This window comes from Nicotiana tabacum, chromosome 23 (assembly GCF_000715075.1).
Source record: "Nicotiana tabacum cultivar K326 chromosome 23, ASM71507v2, whole genome shotgun sequence".
Classification (NCBI taxonomy): domain Eukaryota; kingdom Viridiplantae; phylum Streptophyta; class Magnoliopsida; order Solanales; family Solanaceae; genus Nicotiana; species Nicotiana tabacum.
Window position 1 is genome coordinate 37046046 of NC_134102.1, and position 17602 is coordinate 37063647.

Sequence of the window (17602 nt, forward strand, 5' to 3'; positions counted from 1 at the left end):
CCTTTCGCCTTACTATGTTTTCGAACCACCTTGAAAACATCGACTGGGGAAACGCCGTACATGTTGGTATACGACACTAAAGCGGTGATACCCCGCAGAGGTCAAAATATCGTCATTAAGGGTCATTCAAGAGGCAAAATTGGACGACGCAGAGTGGATACGGGACATACAGGAACAACTTATGCTCATTGACGAGAAAAGAATGGATGCAATATGTCATGGTCTGCTATATCAGAACAAGATGGCCAGTGCATCTAACAAGAGAGTGAAGCCTTACCAATTCTCACCGGGGCAGTTGGTCTTGAAGAAAATCTTTCCCCGTCAAGAAGAAGCTAAAGGAATGTTCGCACCAAACTTGCAAGATCCTTACGTGGTTCACCGAGCAATGTCGGGTGGAGCTCTAATCATGGCAGAAATGGATGGAAGAGTCAACACGAAGCCTATCAACTCAGACGCAGTTAAGAGATACTATGTCTAAGGATAAATAGAGTTAGGTTTTTGATGTAACAGAACTACGTTAAACATAACTTCCCATGGAGGGATACGTAGGCAACCCACGTAGGGTTATGTTTCTCTCGCCATTTATCTTTTAATAAAAAAAACCAAATATCACTTTTGTATGTTGCTTAGGAACTACGCCGACTTGATTTCCTTATAAAGGAATAGGTAGGCAACCCTCATCGGATTCAGTTGTATCTTATAATTAAACTACATTCTGGCCTGATTCCATTTGGATATATAGGCTGTCTGAGACAGACTCGGCCATCACTACTAGAAATTACACCTATGGGAACCCTTCCAAAACCGTCGCAATAGATACACTAACCATCCCTGTAGGGCTAATGGGACGATTGGGACGCGTTCCAGGATTTAATGTTACAATAGGTCAATTGGAACGGTTATTTGTAACGGTTTCAAAACCGTTTCCATATAGGGATATTGTAACGGTTATGGAACTGCTATCATTGCTCCATCTATGGGAACGGTTTTATGTTCTGTTGGCACGGTTATAAACTGTTGCGGTATAATTATACTAACGATCTTTTAAGCCTATTGCAATGGTTTTCATGATATATTGCAATGGTTTTTGTGATATATTGGAACAATTATCAGTATCGTATTGCAACGGATATTGCAACATATTGCAACTGTTATTAGGGGTTGCTGTTTTTATTTACTAGGTCTATTGAAACGGTTATATTCTTTTTATTTGCTAGGTCTATTAAAACGGTTATATTCTCTATTGCAACAATTCACAATTGTAATTCTGATATTTATGGAAGCAAAATGAGGAATATTTTTCTATGCAATGAAATTTTATACACCTTAACTTATATAAATCACGAAATAAAATTAAAATATCTAACTAGCATTAGCCATATACAAAAACAAAATATGAATACATTGTTTGATCAACAATTCATCAAAATAGATGAGTTTGCATCCAAGAAGTTCTAAACTAAAATATCCTTAAACATGATAATAGAAAGTCTAACAACGAACAACTCCACTCAAATAAGGTCTTCGTCACTGCTTTCATCCATAATCGATGCACCTACAAAAGACAATCAGAAATAATTAAACAAATTTTTTTAGATAGTTGAATCACAAAGTAATTGAATAACCAATTTGATAACTCAAAAAATTTTCAACTCTCCAAATTCTTATAATTTTCGGCAACAATCAAATGAAGTTGTTCATCATCACATAACATAGAAGAAGCCAGCAATCAATCAAGACCATAAATTAAAAACAATGAACAATCAGCAAAACTCTTCTACATCACATGGCATTCAATCAACTAATATGGAGCTTACTCTATGAAGGCAGGGTATGCTAAAATATGCTCTAACAATATAATGATTGATCTATGGACTTGGAAACTAGCTAGTATGGAAGATAAAACTGCCACCCAAAGTTTGTTGCTTCAGCTGGTTGGCCTTAAAGGATGACTGCCTCACCCAGAAGAGACTTTTAACTGGCCAAAGGTTTGGTTAAATTGTTTCACTGGATAACCTTAAATTTCCTATATGCAGATTATGTGATTTTGTTGCTTTTGGTGTTGCAACTGCCACTGGTGGTGTCTATGCCTTATAAAAATTATAGTTAAAACCATTGAAGGGAAACAATTCTAAGGAAGACATGAATTCTGAATCAACCTTAACAGAGTCAATTCTTGGATGGCATTGTAAAATTCCAATTCCCACAAGAAACAGTTATGTCAAGAATAACTTGGTAGACTTCCAAAATCTAATTAAACAAAGATCCCTCTCATGTGCGACCCTACTCATGTGTGACAATACACAAGCCAAAAGCAGTAAACCAAATACTTCAATACAACCAAAACAAGCCAAGATTGCAAATTGCATCATCATTCCAGCATTTAGACAATAACAACAACGGCTCAATTAGTATGCTGCTTAAGAATAGATTACAAATAGTAAAAGAAGTGATAAAATTAGAAATAGTATTCCAGAAAAGGTTCTACTGGAAAATAATCTAAAGAATGTTTTGACAAGAAGCTATATTTTAGCTTATGAAACTGAGTATTTGCAATGCATTCAAGAATCATTAATCTTATGTTCTGTTGGGATTACAAATATTAGAACTCCACCCCCCTCCCCTTCCCCCTTCCAACTCCCAAGCAACAAATGTCAAAATGTATAAAAAAGAATCAAGAAACACTTTGCAAAATAAATATCAATATGTATGCTACCTGCCTTTTAATCTATCCAAAAGACATGAAAGCATAAAACATTGTATCACTTTTTATACACTAAAGAGACTTAGCAAGTATAAAATATTGTTGCGCATATATCATGGAGTATACGCAATAATGACGATAAAGAAAAGTAGAAGCAGTGAAGCAGTAACAGAAAGAGAAAAAACAACAATGGCTAAGAAGAACCAGAGGAAACATCTCCAGGAAGAAGAAGAAGAAGAAGACGACATACCTGGAGTTTTTGAGAGTTCCAATATCTGAGGAGTTCCTTAAACTGAGAAGCTGGTACATCTTCAGGGATATGTTGCATTCGAGTTTTATCATTTGCATAGGCGTCAAAGTATTCTTTTTTCAATATACTCTTGTGCTTTCTCCAGGCAGCTTGGACTGATTCTAAAGTCCATTTTTTTTCCAGCTTCAGTAATATCATATTTACCCTACAATTTGTGTCAAATCTGTTAATGCAGAAAATATGAAAGATTGTCAACCAAAAATTAAAAATTAATAACTTTAGACCTTGATATATTCCCATATATCCTCTTTTGTGTCCATCTTTCTCCAATCCAAAATATCAAGAGGACACAGAGTCGCATTCCTTTCCAATGTGCCAAGGAAGATTCCAAACTCTAGCACATCTGCTTCACTAGGACCAACAGATCGATTTAAGTAGTTAAGTAAAATCACTTTGCGCTCCCCCGTCCATGTACACTTTTCATCTTTGTTTTACCTCTTTTCCTTGTTTGAATAGAAGGGCCTTTCCTTTGGATTTTGAAAGTCTTTCTTGACTCATATTTATCGGAATCTGATGAAGAATACAAATAAAAATAGCTCTAACGGGTATTATAATAAAGACAATAAGGTTCAGATGACTATTACCTCCACAATAAACTTCTTCTTATGAGTTTCTTCTTTTCCTATTTACCTGCCAAAAGATAAATAAGATACCATAATTATAAGACTACAAAGTATATATAAATTCAAATGGAGTTCAAACGCCAAGGTCATGTGCAAGAATAGAAAATTTAAAACAAAGGTTGCTTGAAATGGAATAAAAATGAGTTTAAGCTTCTCTGATCCTACTCCACCACCTCAGAGCGCTTTCTGTTCTGTGCAAATCCCAAGAGGGAAGATAGATTTCTTTAACGGGTTATCAAAGTGACGATTCACACAATTCACAGTTTCTTGCAACTCATTCCCATACAGATATTGCACAGCCAGAAAGTTTTAAAGAATCCATTGAGAAAATGCAAAATAGAAACATGAATGAGCAGCTTGTTTCTACCGGAAAGCCATTGAGCTATGGTCCTCAAACTGCAGCACATGATCTTAGTTGAAAATAAGCAGAGACTATTACAGCTATGAATTGCAAAAGTTTTTTCGAATATTTCAGCTAGAAAATATTCCCATAAATCACCTTTTTCTCTTTTTAACTGAATGCCGATTAAGAAGGAACTTGTCTCAGTGTTGAAAAGAAAACATACTTCTTCAGCGAAGTAAACTATGAACTTGTCTAAGGGTTGAAAAGAATACATACTTATTCAGTAAAGTAAACTATGGTTCTAACTCAACTGTACATATGGGGTAAGTTCTTTTATTACCTGATGTATTCTGACTGCTGCAAATTTATCTAATGTCGTTTTCGTTGGTGTTGGGTGCAACTTTAAAGGTTGTAGTAAAAGCTCAACATTCTGAAAGTAAAAGAGTACATATAATTGTTGGTCACTTCGCATTTGAAAGCAAAAGCTTGCTTATAGTTATATAAAAAGTCATAATGTGGTAGGCCTAAATCCTTCTTTTACATGCAACTATAAGTTAACATTAACAATAACAAACGAAGATTCAAGCTCAGTTATCGTCCGTAAGTCCATCAACTAACATTATTTTGGTGGGAGGTCATATTCAATATGAACCAAGAAATGGCCTCCCAGACGGCCAAAAGGAGCTTTTTATTTTACATTCGCCAAAAATAATGGGGTTAAAATATTTCTAAACTATATTACAAATACCAAGAAGTCTATCACTGGACATTGATATATTTTCATAACATTGAGATGAAGTTGTGATTTTTCAGCAATATTATTGATAGAATTTGAGGGTCCACCAAACACTATAGAGAATCAGGTTCTCTATCGGTTTCCACAAATTTTGCAAACACAGCAGAAAGTAAATAACACAGAGAGTTTTTACTTAGAAAATTTCCAGCTCAACGGAATCAAAAATCACGACCTACCCTTGTAAGATTTCAACTTCACTACTGAGCAAAACGTTTAGATTACAACCTATTGTAACCTAGGAATTAACTCCTTAATCCCTCACTAACTTGTAACACACGTATTACAAGCCACTTTGTAATACCTCTATTATAAAGACTTTACAACTTGACTAACTCTAGCCAAGACAAAAACGCGGGGGTTTATGATTTACAAGAGTTTCCTACACAATGCTTCTAAGTAAGCAAAGTAGGAATTACAAGTAAGAACATTAATAAAGTTACAACTCAACTAAGGACATACAATCACTTGATATGGGGAACTGGTCCATAGCAGTGTTGTTCTTTGTTCTTGATGCACTTGAGAATCGTTAACTAGAAGATCAATCACTATTGGAGTGCTTGAGTAAATTCTCTAAGTATCTGAGTGATTTGTTTTACCTTCCTTGATGTTAATAATGCATTTGCGACATCACTAGGATGATGTAAGTAAAGTAGGTAAAAGACACTCCCCATAAAGTTGACTGTTGCATTGTTTCTGCACTGTAGCTGCTACATGCAGCAACTTTACAGCTGGGGCAGTTGACTTGTGCAGTTTCCTCGGGAAACGGTAGCTATCTGTTCCCTCTGTTGTTCCTTTGACTCTGAAGAGTTGAACCATATCCCAAGCTAGAACCTTTTGATCTTAAGGTCTTGAGAATGTGTAACAGGTTCCTTATCTGGTTCTTGACAGTAAGTTTGTTAGATCATCAAAATATAACAGGGGATATACATATAGCCTATCAATTTTCCCCTTTTTGATGATGACAAACTTATAATTCAAGTTCCCCCTAAGAACCAGCATTTCCTGAATTCCCCCTGAATCTGTTTCCCATCTTGTTCCCCTTGAATTATTTTTTTCCCTTTTGGCATCATCAAAAGATTAGTAACAGGCTTATAGCAGAAAGAAGTCTAGCTTGAGTTAACTCGTGCCACTTGTGTGCACACAACATGACTAAAACCAAAGCATAAAGACAAGGCTTATACAGCAAAAAGGGAAAAGCTTCCATTAAAAAATTTGGATTTGAAAACAGGGAGCAGAGTCAATGTTACTGACAACCATCCACAATTCAAAATAACAAAAACAAATACCACAAACATCAAAAAAGAAATAATCATAGGAAACCAATACTTAAGACTTGACAATGAGAGGACACTGTTTAGGGAGCACTGGAAGGAGAGAGCTTAGAGATAGAGGCAAGAGTTTGGAGTATGAGATCCATTCAAGCATTCGCCGACATTTGCTCATTGAGCAGTTTCTCTTTCAGGTCCTCCACCTGTTTCTTGAGATCAGCATTCTCCTTGGTCAGACGGGCAACTTCTTCACTTTGAGAGATACCGGAACCATGTGCCTCCTGAAGTTGACTCAACTGACTCTCAAGAATTGCATTCCTTGCTTTCAACAGCCTTATCTCAGCAATAGCACTGTTCTGAGCGTTGATCAACTGAGAAATGGTAGAAGTGCTTCCAACTCCTCCGGCCCTATCAATGCACTCACATTCTTCCAGAGTAGACTTGGAGAAAGTTTGCTTCTTAGTGCCCACTTTAGCTTGACCTAGAGGAACCTTGAAGTACTCAAAGACCTTGGTGAGAAGGAACCCATAAGGAAGCCTATGATTACCATTTTTAAAATCTACCACTTTCTGCATGTGCTCTATCATGATCCCAGGCAGGTTGATGGTAATGAAGTTGTCCAGTGCTTCCATGAGGAACATGTCTGCACGAGAAGTGATAGATCTTTTCTCAGCACGAGGGAGCAAGACCTTGTTCACCATCTCAAATAGCATTTAGTACACGGGAAGGAGGGCCTTCTTCTGTACCCGTTCCCCTTGCTGAACTGCTCTTCCTTAAAGATGGCATTTCTGAAATTTTTAGAACAAGATCCCTGAACACTAGACAGCCCGTCAGCAGGCACACCCAGAATAGATCACAACAAAGCAGAGTCCATTACCATATCAACTCCATTCACCAGCACGCAGATATGATCATCCTCAACTTTGAAGAGGTCGGCATAGAAACTTTAAACTTCCTCCTCATACACCTTTGGAGCATCACTTGTGAACAAATGTGTCCACTGTTGAAACTCACAAATTTTAACCAGTTGTCTCATACCAACCTCCTCCAAAATGTCAGGGGCAAATGTGCGGCCTCATAGAACCTTTTGATGCCTCAACTTCTCTTTCCCAGCGCTCCTTGGATCACTAACTTTGGCCTTCTTTGAGGAACCAGGTTCCTCATCAGCATCAGCTTTTCTCCTAGCAGACTTGCGAACATTCTTTCCTTTTTCATCAGACTTCACAGACCTTTCACCCAATTCTTGCATCACCCTGGCAGCAGACTCGGCAGCAGACTCTTCTACCATCTTATCACCAGATTCTTTCACCACATTTTCACTAGCGACAACATCATCAAACTTGTTCAAACTTTCAGCAGACACAGAAGATCCCCTTTTAGGATTGAGGAACATGTCGGTGTTTGAATGGATGAGGACTCAATGGGGGTGTCACTTGGAACACTTGAGGTTTCGTGATTTTCAGCCATGGAAAGAAGTGATGAGTTAAGGAGAAGAGATGGGTAGTTTGAAAGATAGAAAGAACAAGGAAAATTTTAACGTTTGATGTGAGTTGTGACAGTGATGGATGTATTTAAGATTGATGAGGGACCGATTAAGAAAAGGCGGCAGTTTTGGGAATCGAGTTGATTTCTAACGAGTGAGATGTTTGGGTTCACAAGACGCAAAGAAAAGAAACTGACACACTGATGATGTGTCACCTGTTTTAACCGTTCAAAATTGTTCGTGAGAGAACAGAGAAACTACTAACCTGTGTCAGGAGAACCAAGTTCCCTGACTAATGTTGCATCTATAAGCTTTTCCCTCTTTACCACCGCGTACTGCATCACCTGCCTATTTGCTCTGTAATCATCATGCGTGTTTACCTGTAACGGTATAGAGATGAGTTAAACTTTGCCAGAAAACACTTTTTCGCTAATTTTACCTGAACAATTTTTTCATAGCCAATCATCGAAGGATCAGGTTCTCAGTTGGGTTTTATCAACCCCAGTGCCAGACGACTTCTTTCATAATGTTCTCTACTCAAGGCCTTGGTAAATATGTCTGCAATCCGATCTTCTGTGCTACAGAATTTCATGCAAATGAGCCCCTTTTCAACATTGTCTCTGAGGAAGTGATGACGTACATCAATGTGCTTGGTCCTCTTATGTTGGACTTGATTTTTGGCCATGTTAAGTGCACTTATATTGTCACACAAGAGGGGCACACAATCAGAGAATACTCCAAAGTCTTCCAACTGCTTTTTGATCCACAGCAATTGAGCACAACAAGAGGCAGTTGCTACATATTCCGCTTCTGCAGTTGAGAGTGCCACCAAGTTTTGCTTCCTTGTACCCCATGAGATTAGGCAAGAACCCAGGAAATGTGCCATTCTAGACGTGCTTTTCCTGGCCACCTAATATCCTGCATAATCAGTGTCAGCATACCCAATAAGATCAAAGTTGTCACATGAGGGATAGTAGAGAACCAGATCCTGCATTCCTTTGAGATATCTCAATATTCTCTTGGCAGCCTTCAGATGAGATTCCTTTGGATTGGATTGAAACCTTGCACAAAGGCCCACGCTAAACACAATATTTGGTCTGCTTGCAGTGAGATACAAGAGTGACCCTATGATCCCTCTATACATAGTTTGATTTATAGGAGAACCAGGTTCATCCATATCTAGATAAGTAGCTGTGGCAATAGGAGTGTCAATAACTTTTGATGTTTCCATGTCAAACCTTTTTAGCAACTCCTTGATGTACTTCTACTGACTTATCATTGTTCCCTTTTGAGATTGCCTCACTTGAAGTCCCAGGAAGAAATTTAATTCTCCCATCATACTCATCTCAAACTCACTCCCCATGAGTTTTGCAAACTCTTCACAAAGAGAGTCAGCTGTGGCTCCAAAAATGATATCATCAACATATACCTGAACAATGAGAAGGTTCCTCCCTCGTTTCTTCAAAAAAAGAGTGTTGTCAATTTTCCCTCTTGTAAAGCCATTTTCAAGAAGAAACTTTGATAACCTTTCATACGAAGCCCGGGGAGCCTGCTTTAGCCTATACAATGCCTTGTCTAGCTTGAATACATGCTCAGGATGCTCGTGACACTCAAATCCAGGAAGCTGCTTGACATAAACTTCTTCTTTCAGGTAGCCATTTAGAAATGCACTTTTGACATCCATTTGGAACAATGTGAACTCCATATGAGATGCAAAGGCAATGAAAATTCTAATAGCTTCCATTCGAGCAACTGGAGCAAATGTTTCATCATAATCAATTCCTTCTTCCTGATTGTAGCCTTGAACTACAAGACTTGCCTTGTTTCTTGTTGTATTTCCAAACTCATCAAGTTTGTTCCTGAATACCCACCTGGTCCCTATGATAGTTCGATCTACAGGTTGAGGAACCGGGTGCCATACCTTGTTTCTTTCAAATTGATGCAGCTCCTCTTTGGGGAAAAAAGGCTGAAAAGGCATGTGAGTTTCTTGCTTTTGATCTGGTTTGAATTTCTGAGTCAAGAGGGGTGATTATGTTGTCAAGAGGATGTGAGTTTTTGTGCTTCCAATTTGGTGCCTGAATCTCATTGGCAGAGGACCCAGGTACGTCTGACTAAGGTTCTTGGGTGCTTCTTACTTCAGCAAGTGGAGTACCTTGGACTGCATCAACAACTCTATTTTCAGCTTCAGTTGGTGTGATCAGTGGACCAGATTTCTCTCCAATAGATGGAGGTGTACTCACATCATCTTCACTGGATTCCTTTACATGACTCATCACGTCTGCTCTTCCATTTGCCATGTCAATAACTTCTCCTGGAACAGATAAAGGTTTTCCATCTTGATTAGCGTGACTGTCTTTCTCACAGGAGAGGTGAGATTCATCAAAGTTCATATGTATACTTTCCTCAACACATTGAGTCCTTTTGTTGTATACTTTGTAAGATTTGCTTTGAGATGAGTATCCGAGAAAGATTCCTTCATCACTTTTGGCATCGAATTTTCCAAGGGCTTCCTTTCTATTGTTGAGAACAAAACATTTACACCCAAAAGTCCTTAGATGTGTCAGCTTGGTCTTCCTTCCATTCAGTAGTTCATATGGAGTCTTGTTCAGAAGGGACCTGATCATGCACCTGTTCACCAAGTAGGAAGCAGTGTTGACAGCTTCTGCCCAGAAATTCTTTGCAATCCCACTGTCAATCAATATTGTCCTTGCCATGTCTTCAAGAGTTCTATTCTTCCTTTCCACAACACCATTTTGTTGAGGTGTTCTTGGAGCTGAGAAATTGTGAGTGATAATATTTTCATTACAGAACTCATCAAATTGGGCATTGTCAAACTCTGTCCCATGATTAGACCTGATGCAGGCTACCTTATTACCCATCTTCACTTGGATCATTTTGACAAAACCAACGAACACTTCAAAAGTTTCATCCTTGGTTCTGAGAAACAAGGTCCAGGTGAATCTGGAGTAGTCATCAACTATCACAAAGATGTACTTCCTTCCTCCTTTGCTTGGCACCCTCATAGGTCCACATAGATCCATGTGAAGAAGATCAAGTGGCCTTGAGGTACTGACTTCCTTTTTGGGCTTGAATGAGGATTTGACTTGCTTGCCTTTTACACATGTATTACACACTTTGTGATCCATAAAGCTTGACTTGGGCAGACCACGAACCAGGTCCTTCCTGACCAATTTGTTCAGCGACATGAAGCTTGCATGACCCAGCCTCCTATGCCATAATTCAGCATCATCATCAACAACACTTAGACAGCTGAGATCACCATTCTGCAGAGACTCAAAATCAGCAACATAGATATTTTTGTATCTTCTTGCCACTAGCACCACCTCACCAGTCACAAGGTTTGTGACTGTACATATTTTTGACACAAATTTCACCTTGTTTACCTTGTCACAGATCTAGGAAACACTTAGCAAGCTATACTTCAACCCGTTCACGTAGTACACATTTTCGATTGAGTGTGAGACAGACTTCCCAATCCTTCCAACTCCCAGAATGTATCCTTTCATTCCATTTCCAAAGGATACACTCCCTCCTTGCAGGGCCTTAAGTGAAAGAAAGTCATTTGTACTTCCAGTCATATGCTTTGAGCAGCCACTATCCATGTACCATTGTAGGTTGCTTCCTTTCACTGTTCCCTGCACAAGAAAATCAGGAGTCAGATTTAGGAACCCAAACGATTTTGGGTCCCTTGTAATGAGGAAAGGGGTGAATAAGGGATCTTCTAGTCCAAGCAGGCATTATACATTTTTTATATGCGGGACCAGGTTCTCTACCAGTAGTTACTTTTTCAGCAAAAACTTTATTTTTCTGCCGTGACTTAAATCTGGCCATACAGTTTTCTTTAAAGTGCCTAGTGTTACTGCAGTGAGTGCAATGCCAATTGTCAGGTACAGTAACGTACTTGCTATGAGGGTTGTAGGGAATCTTTTTCCCTTGGAACATAATCCCCTGCCTGTTTTCCCCATTATTGGTGTACATGGCAGTGATAGCATCAGAGGACCAGGTCCATTTGAGTGATTTTTCAAGATCACTCTTCACTCTACCTAGTTTTTTCTGAAGTTGTTTGTTTTTCGCAAGCTCAGCACACAGACTAGACTTCACTAAATTTAACCTCACTTTCAAGCTTAATGTGTGCCTCACTTGCAACTTCCTTTCTCTTTTGAGAATTTTCAGGCCTACTCTCCATTTTAAGTTCCCCAATTATTTCCTTCAAGTCCACTACCACTACTAATAGGTCATCTCTCTCATGCTCAATGTTAGCAACTCTCTCACCTAAGACTTCTTTTTCCTTTCTTACACACTCAAAGGTCTCTTTTAGGTCTATCACAGCGACCATTAGATCATCTCTTTCATGTTCTATATGTGCAATTTTTTCATCTAAGGCATCCTTCTCTTTCTTCAAGATCTCAATTGTTTCCTTTAAATCAATAACAGCGATTACTAAGTCATCTCTGGTTTGTTCTGTTTCTCCTAACTCCACAGTTAAAGCATCTTTATTATTTATAAGACTGTGATAAGCATCAATTAACACATTTGCCAAAGATATGAGTTTTTTAGGAGAATAAGATTTCAGATTTCTCTGAACATCCAGAAAATTTACCTCATCATCGTCGTCATCTTCATCATCATCAGACTGAGCCATCAAGGCAAATATTGAGTCATACTCAGTTGCTTCACTTTCCACTGCCATCATTAAACTATCACCGTGATCATTTTCTTCTTCAGACTCACTGGAGGAGTTTTCCCATGCAGCAAGAGCTTGCTTTATAACATTGTCAGCGGCATTCATTCTCTTGAAGCGTTTATCAGAAACCGGGTTCATCTTGGCTGCTTTGTGAAAGTTGTTTTTGTACTGATCTTGCTTTAGGAGAGGGCACTCCTTGATGAAGTGTCTTGGATTGCCACATTTATGACAGAGGTCATAATTTTTTGGCTTGCTAGAACTTCCCCTTTTTGGAATGCCTCCATTCCTACGAACCATCTTCTGGAATCTTCTTGTCAAGTAAGCCATATCACCATCCTCACCACTTGAATCATTGTTGTCAGTCTTGAGGACCAGGTTCTTCTCCCTTTTGGGTTCTCTTCTTTCATTGTCCTTCTTCTTCTTCATTTCATATGTTTTCAGATTTCCAACAAGTTCATCTATGGTCAGTGTCTGCAAGTCCTTCGCCTCTGTAATGGCATTCACTTTGCTTTCCCAAGAACTGGGCAGTACACTAAGGATTTTTCTGACAAGCTTGTTTCTTGGAATAGTTTCACCAAGAGAGTGAAGCTCATTAATGATGGAGGTGAAGCAAGTATGCATATCTTGGATGGATTCATCATCTTTCATCCTGAAGATCTCGTATTCAGTTGTGAGCATGTCGATCTTGGATTGCTTAACCTGTGTTGTTCCTTCGTGAGCTGTCTGAAGAGCCTCCCGGATTTCTTTTGCTGATTGGCATGCCGATATCCTGTTATATTCATCAGGACCAATGCCACAAACAAGAATTTTCTTTGAACGGAAGTTCTTTTCTATGGCCTTTCTATCAGCGTCATTGAATTCCTTCCTCGTCTTGGGAATGGATACAGCTGGGTCGCGAAGATTCTTGGTGGGAACAAAAGGTCTATCATAGATAACATCACATAGATTTGAATCTTCAGATATGATGAAGTCGTGCATCCTAGTCTTCCACCATCCATAGTACTGGCCATTAAACCTTGGTAGCCTGTACGTAGACTGACCTTCTTCAAAGTTTGGTGGAGCAGCCATGAAGATCCTTTCTAGGTGTTAGCCTGATAGAAAGAACCTGCTCTGATACCAATTGATAGAAGTCGAGTGTCCACCAAACACTATAGAGAACCAGGTTCTCTATCGGTTTTCACAGATTATTCAAACACAACAGAAAGTAAATAACACAGAGAGTTTTTACGTGGAAAATTCCCAGCCCAACGAGATCAAAAATCACGACCTACCCTTGTAGGATTTCAAATTCACTATTGAGCAAAACGTTTAGATTACAACCTATTGTAACCTAGGAATTAACTCCTTAATCCCTCACTAACTTGTAACACACCTACTACAAGCCACTTTGTAATACCTCTATTACAAAGACTTTACAACTTAACTAACTCTAGCCAAGACACAAACGCGGGGGTTTATGATTTACAAGAGTTTCCTACACAATGCTTCTAAGTAAGTAGGAATTACAAGTAATAACATTAACAAAGTTACAACTCAACTAAGGACATACAATCACTTGATATGGGGAACTGGTCCGTAGTAGTGTTGTTCTTTATTCTTGATGCACTTGAGAATCGTTAACTGGAAGATCATCACTATTTGAGTGCTTGAGTAAATTCTCTAAGTGTTCGAGTGATTTGTTTTACCTTCCTTGATGTTAATAATGCATTGGTGACATAACTAGGATGATGTAAACTGCTGTATTGTTTCTGCACTGTAGCGTGTGCAAGCAGAAACTTTACAGCTGGGGCAGTTGACTTGTGCAGTTTTCTCGAGAAACGGTAGCTATTTGTTCCCTCTGTTGTTCCTTTGACTCTGAAGAGTTGAACCATATCCCAAGCTGAAACCTTTTGATCTTAAGGTCTTGAGAATGTGTAACAGGTTACTTATCTGTTTCTTGACAGTAAGTTTGTTAGATCATCAAAATATAACAAGGATATACATATAGCCTATCAATTTCCACAGAAAGAAAAAAAAAACATCAAAATGATTTTTCAGAATAACGAACAAGAAATCGAACATCAAACAAAAATCACAATGGATTTATCTTGGTTTCTAACACAAAATCAAAATGAAAGCACAAAATGTATAATTCAAACAACAAACAGAAGTAAAATTATTAGTTTATCGGCAATATTACCTGAGAAAAAGAGAAAGAGCATCGAAATGATTTTCCAGAATAACGAACAAGACAACAAGCATCGAACATCGATAGCAAACATAGAACAAGGGAAATATCTTGATTTCTAATACAAAATAAAAATCCACCAACAAAACCCCCAATTTTAAAAATTAGAAATCATAAAAATTATCATATAAAACAGACAAAGAACATAAGCAAAATAATGGGTGTATGAGAAATATTACCAGAGAAAGAAAACCGGAAAAGTAGCAAAATAATTTTTCAGCAAAGCATTTTTTTAGCGAAACATCGAAATTCCATGCAAACACCGAACATGGAGAAAACACTGACAGCCAACATTGGATTTTGCCTTACATTAGCCGAAGTGGACGTCTTTCGCCGGAATCGGTCTTCCTTCGCCGAAGTAGGCTGTAAATTTTGGTCGATTTTGGATTCTAAGTTAAAGCTTAAAAGAGGCGTGAGTTCTTAGTGAGAGAGACGGAAGATTTCATAGGAGTGTGTCTTTTAAAATATAAAATATAAATTAGAAGTAGTTATTAAAATACTTGTGGAGTCCTACATTTTGTTTTTTTAATAAATAAGTAGGGAAAAATGAACCGTCCCAATACACTTTTATTTTACCGAACCGTTCCCACAAATAACCCTACTATATCACCTTTATAAACCGTCTCTATAGCGTTAGTTACGGTAACAGTTGTTATACTATTGGAACGGTTTTTCTTCTAAAGTGTCCCAAAAGCCTTTTGTTTCTACTGGGACGATAAAAAACGTTCCAAAATATGATGTATTGTAACAGTTATATAACCGTTGCAGAATAATTGTTCCAATAGGACCATTTTCTAGTAGTGCATTTTCATTCTTAATATCATCATTTTGCATCTGTTGCAATCAAACTACGTTTTTGGCCTGATTCTCCCTGATTCCATTTTGAATACATAGGCAACCTGAAAGGGCTCGGTCATAACCATAGGAAAAGCCTTGTAATGCATTAGTTCAAATTAGAACGTAATCGCGACAGCAAGCAGCCGTGTTGTTGGAAACATTACGGAAAATCGACATCAACAGGACAAAGTTTCAAGAAGATATGCTCACGCGTGGAAAACCTTTCACAACATGTCATAGTCCGGAACGACTGCATTTGCCTTAAAAACAATGTATTTTCAAAATGTTTTCTAAAAAATGTATATACAGTAATTTGTTCCATCTACCGAACTTCGTGGCGGAATCATGTCAAAGGCCGGTGCAAACCAACACTATGGTCGACATAAACCAACTCCCCCCCCCCCCACTAAGAATTTTTCTTTGAATGTAGGGTCAACCGGGAGTAAGGAAGCACTAGGGCAAATGACGGACCCGCCACTTGCCTAAGATTATCTCTCTTCCTTCTTTACTTAAACTTTTTCTGGTACAGCTACGGGTAACCTTTGAATCCTTTATAGGTACCTCGGAATCACACATTTGATACAAAAAATCCTATATATCGCAAACTGCCTGCTCAAACAATCGGAGCACCCTGTACAAACAAGTCGTCAACTTCACCGATTAAAGTCCTGTATATAGCAAACCGTCAGCTCAATCGACCGGAGTGCCCTGTACAAATCGAACGTCGGCTTCACCAATCAGAGCCTTGTATATAGCAAACTGCAAACTTCACCAACAAAGAAACTCGCATCGCCACTCCGTCGCAATGGATGCCATAATAGACAGTCGCGAACCTCGTCACCGACGTTCTGCCAATCGATGGCTGCAACTTATCTTCGTAGTCAAGAGTATCTCTTGAGCATGCTCTTATTTGCTATTACTTTGAATGTTTTAACGTTTTTCTCATGCAGCTTCGGGCATGCTTAAGGTTTTAGTTAATCGCTCACAAGCGGAGATTACTTTACATTTCAGTGCAAAGCTGTCCCAACAAGCGGAGACGCACTTTACAAATCAAGCTCTCCTATCAAGCGGAGACATTTCTAGCTCTCCCAACAAGCGGAGACGCACTCTACCAATCAAGCTTTCCCAACAAGCGGAGACAATTTTCAAATGCTCCAACAGCTGTGGAACGATACACAACCCGGCTTACAAATCAAGTCAAGATCAAGTATCCCATCATCCCAACCCCAAATAACGGCTCGCCGACAGCCAGACATCATCATTCCTGCATCATGTACATCACATCTTAACATATTCTGCATTACAATAAATTGGTATGCGTGTATTTCATTTGTTTTGCAAAAATAAACACCGCAGTATGGAACTTTTCTTAGCAGCATGCCAAACTGTAACGCTATGAGGGACAGCCAACCCATTAGCGTGCCTAGGATCCAAGTTCAAGATGATCAGTGAAACTCAAAATTGTCAAATCCTACAAATCAAGCTGCAAAATTCAAGCTATCATGAGAGGCCAATCCTCCGTCTCATCGTATCGTCATAATACGATACTGGAAAAGTTCCTATGAGTCTCGCTTCCTCAAACTCTTCACTCTAGAACTACATGAGGCCTGATCCTCGTTAAGCCCGAGGTATGTAGGCAATTCAAAACCAGAATTCAGCCCCAATATCTCCAAAATATTTCCCAAAAATCTTCCTAGATTCTTCCTTAACTCAATCTTGTAATTCACAATCCTCATTCCTGCAATACATGCTTGAAGTCGGGACAAAATTGGCTTTGGTTCAATTTCTTTGCTCGAAAACTCTTTCATCGTTTCTGGTCAAAGATGGAAAGTTGTTGACGGCTAATTTTGACACTCCCTTTTTAAATTACTTTATTTATACTTAATAATTTATAATAAATATTTTTAAAGTGTTTCCTAGTAACAAATACTTATTTTTTACAAATTAATTAAGTAGTAGTTTTCAAAATTGATCGTGTAGTATTAACATTATGTAATTACAAGTATATTTACTATTTTATGATCATTAAAATAATTCTTATATATACATTACATATGTTCTATAATTAATTTAATGAATTGCTCTTTAATTTCTAGTTAATTAGACTACTATGTTAAAAATCCGAAATTAGTGTTGCAATTTAGAAAAACAAAGTATTTTGCAAATAATCAATTAAAATAATTAGTAGTATATATAGCAATTATAATTTTTACCAAATTTATTGAAAATTATTAAGTTTATTTAAATTAAATTCAAAAACGGATTAAAAGACAAAAGGGCTACAATTGCAATTCTCAATCAAATGC

General features: G+C 38.2%; 1 protein-coding gene across 8 annotated transcripts; it reads right to left on the reverse strand.

Annotated features, from left to right (window-relative positions):
- Window positions 1-1353: 1353 nt before the first annotated feature.
- Window positions 1354-4443, reverse strand: LOC107791022 (uncharacterized). Of its 8 annotated transcripts, XM_075246452.1 has the most exons (6): window positions 4137-4277; window positions 3599-3644; window positions 3450-3524; window positions 3239-3365; window positions 2955-3159; window positions 1354-1555 (listed from the first exon to the last, which is right to left on the reverse strand). In XM_075246452.1, the coding sequence occupies exons 4-6, from the start codon at window positions 3313-3315 to the stop codon at window positions 1460-1462; spliced, it is 378 nt and encodes a 125-aa protein (XP_075102553.1). In that variant the 5' UTR covers window positions 3316-3365; window positions 3450-3524; window positions 3599-3644; window positions 4137-4277; the 3' UTR covers window positions 1354-1459. The 8 variants fall into 8 exon arrangements, 5 of the variants coding, with proteins under 5 accessions (XP_075102553.1, XP_075102556.1, XP_075102555.1 ...); XR_012705984.1 differs by lacking the exons at window positions 3450-3524; window positions 4137-4277 and adding an exon at window positions 4321-4443; XR_012705982.1 differs by lacking the exon at window positions 4137-4277 and adding an exon at window positions 4321-4443 and having other exon boundaries at window positions 3239-3524.
- Window positions 4444-17602: the final 13159 nt, after the last annotated feature.

Coding starts and splice junctions, on each gene's coding strand:
- LOC107791022 (XM_075246455.1), bottom strand. CDS start 3,315: ATGCGACTCTGTGTCCTCTTGATATTTTGGATTGGAGAAAGATGGACA. Junction 3,160..3,238: donor ATATATGGGAATATATCAAG/GTCTAAAGTTAT, acceptor CACAAATTGTAG/GGTAAATATGATATTACTGA. Junction 1,556..2,954: donor GGAACTCTCAAAAACTCCAG/GTATGTCGTCTT, acceptor TGTCTTTTGTAG/GTGCATCGATTATGGATGAA.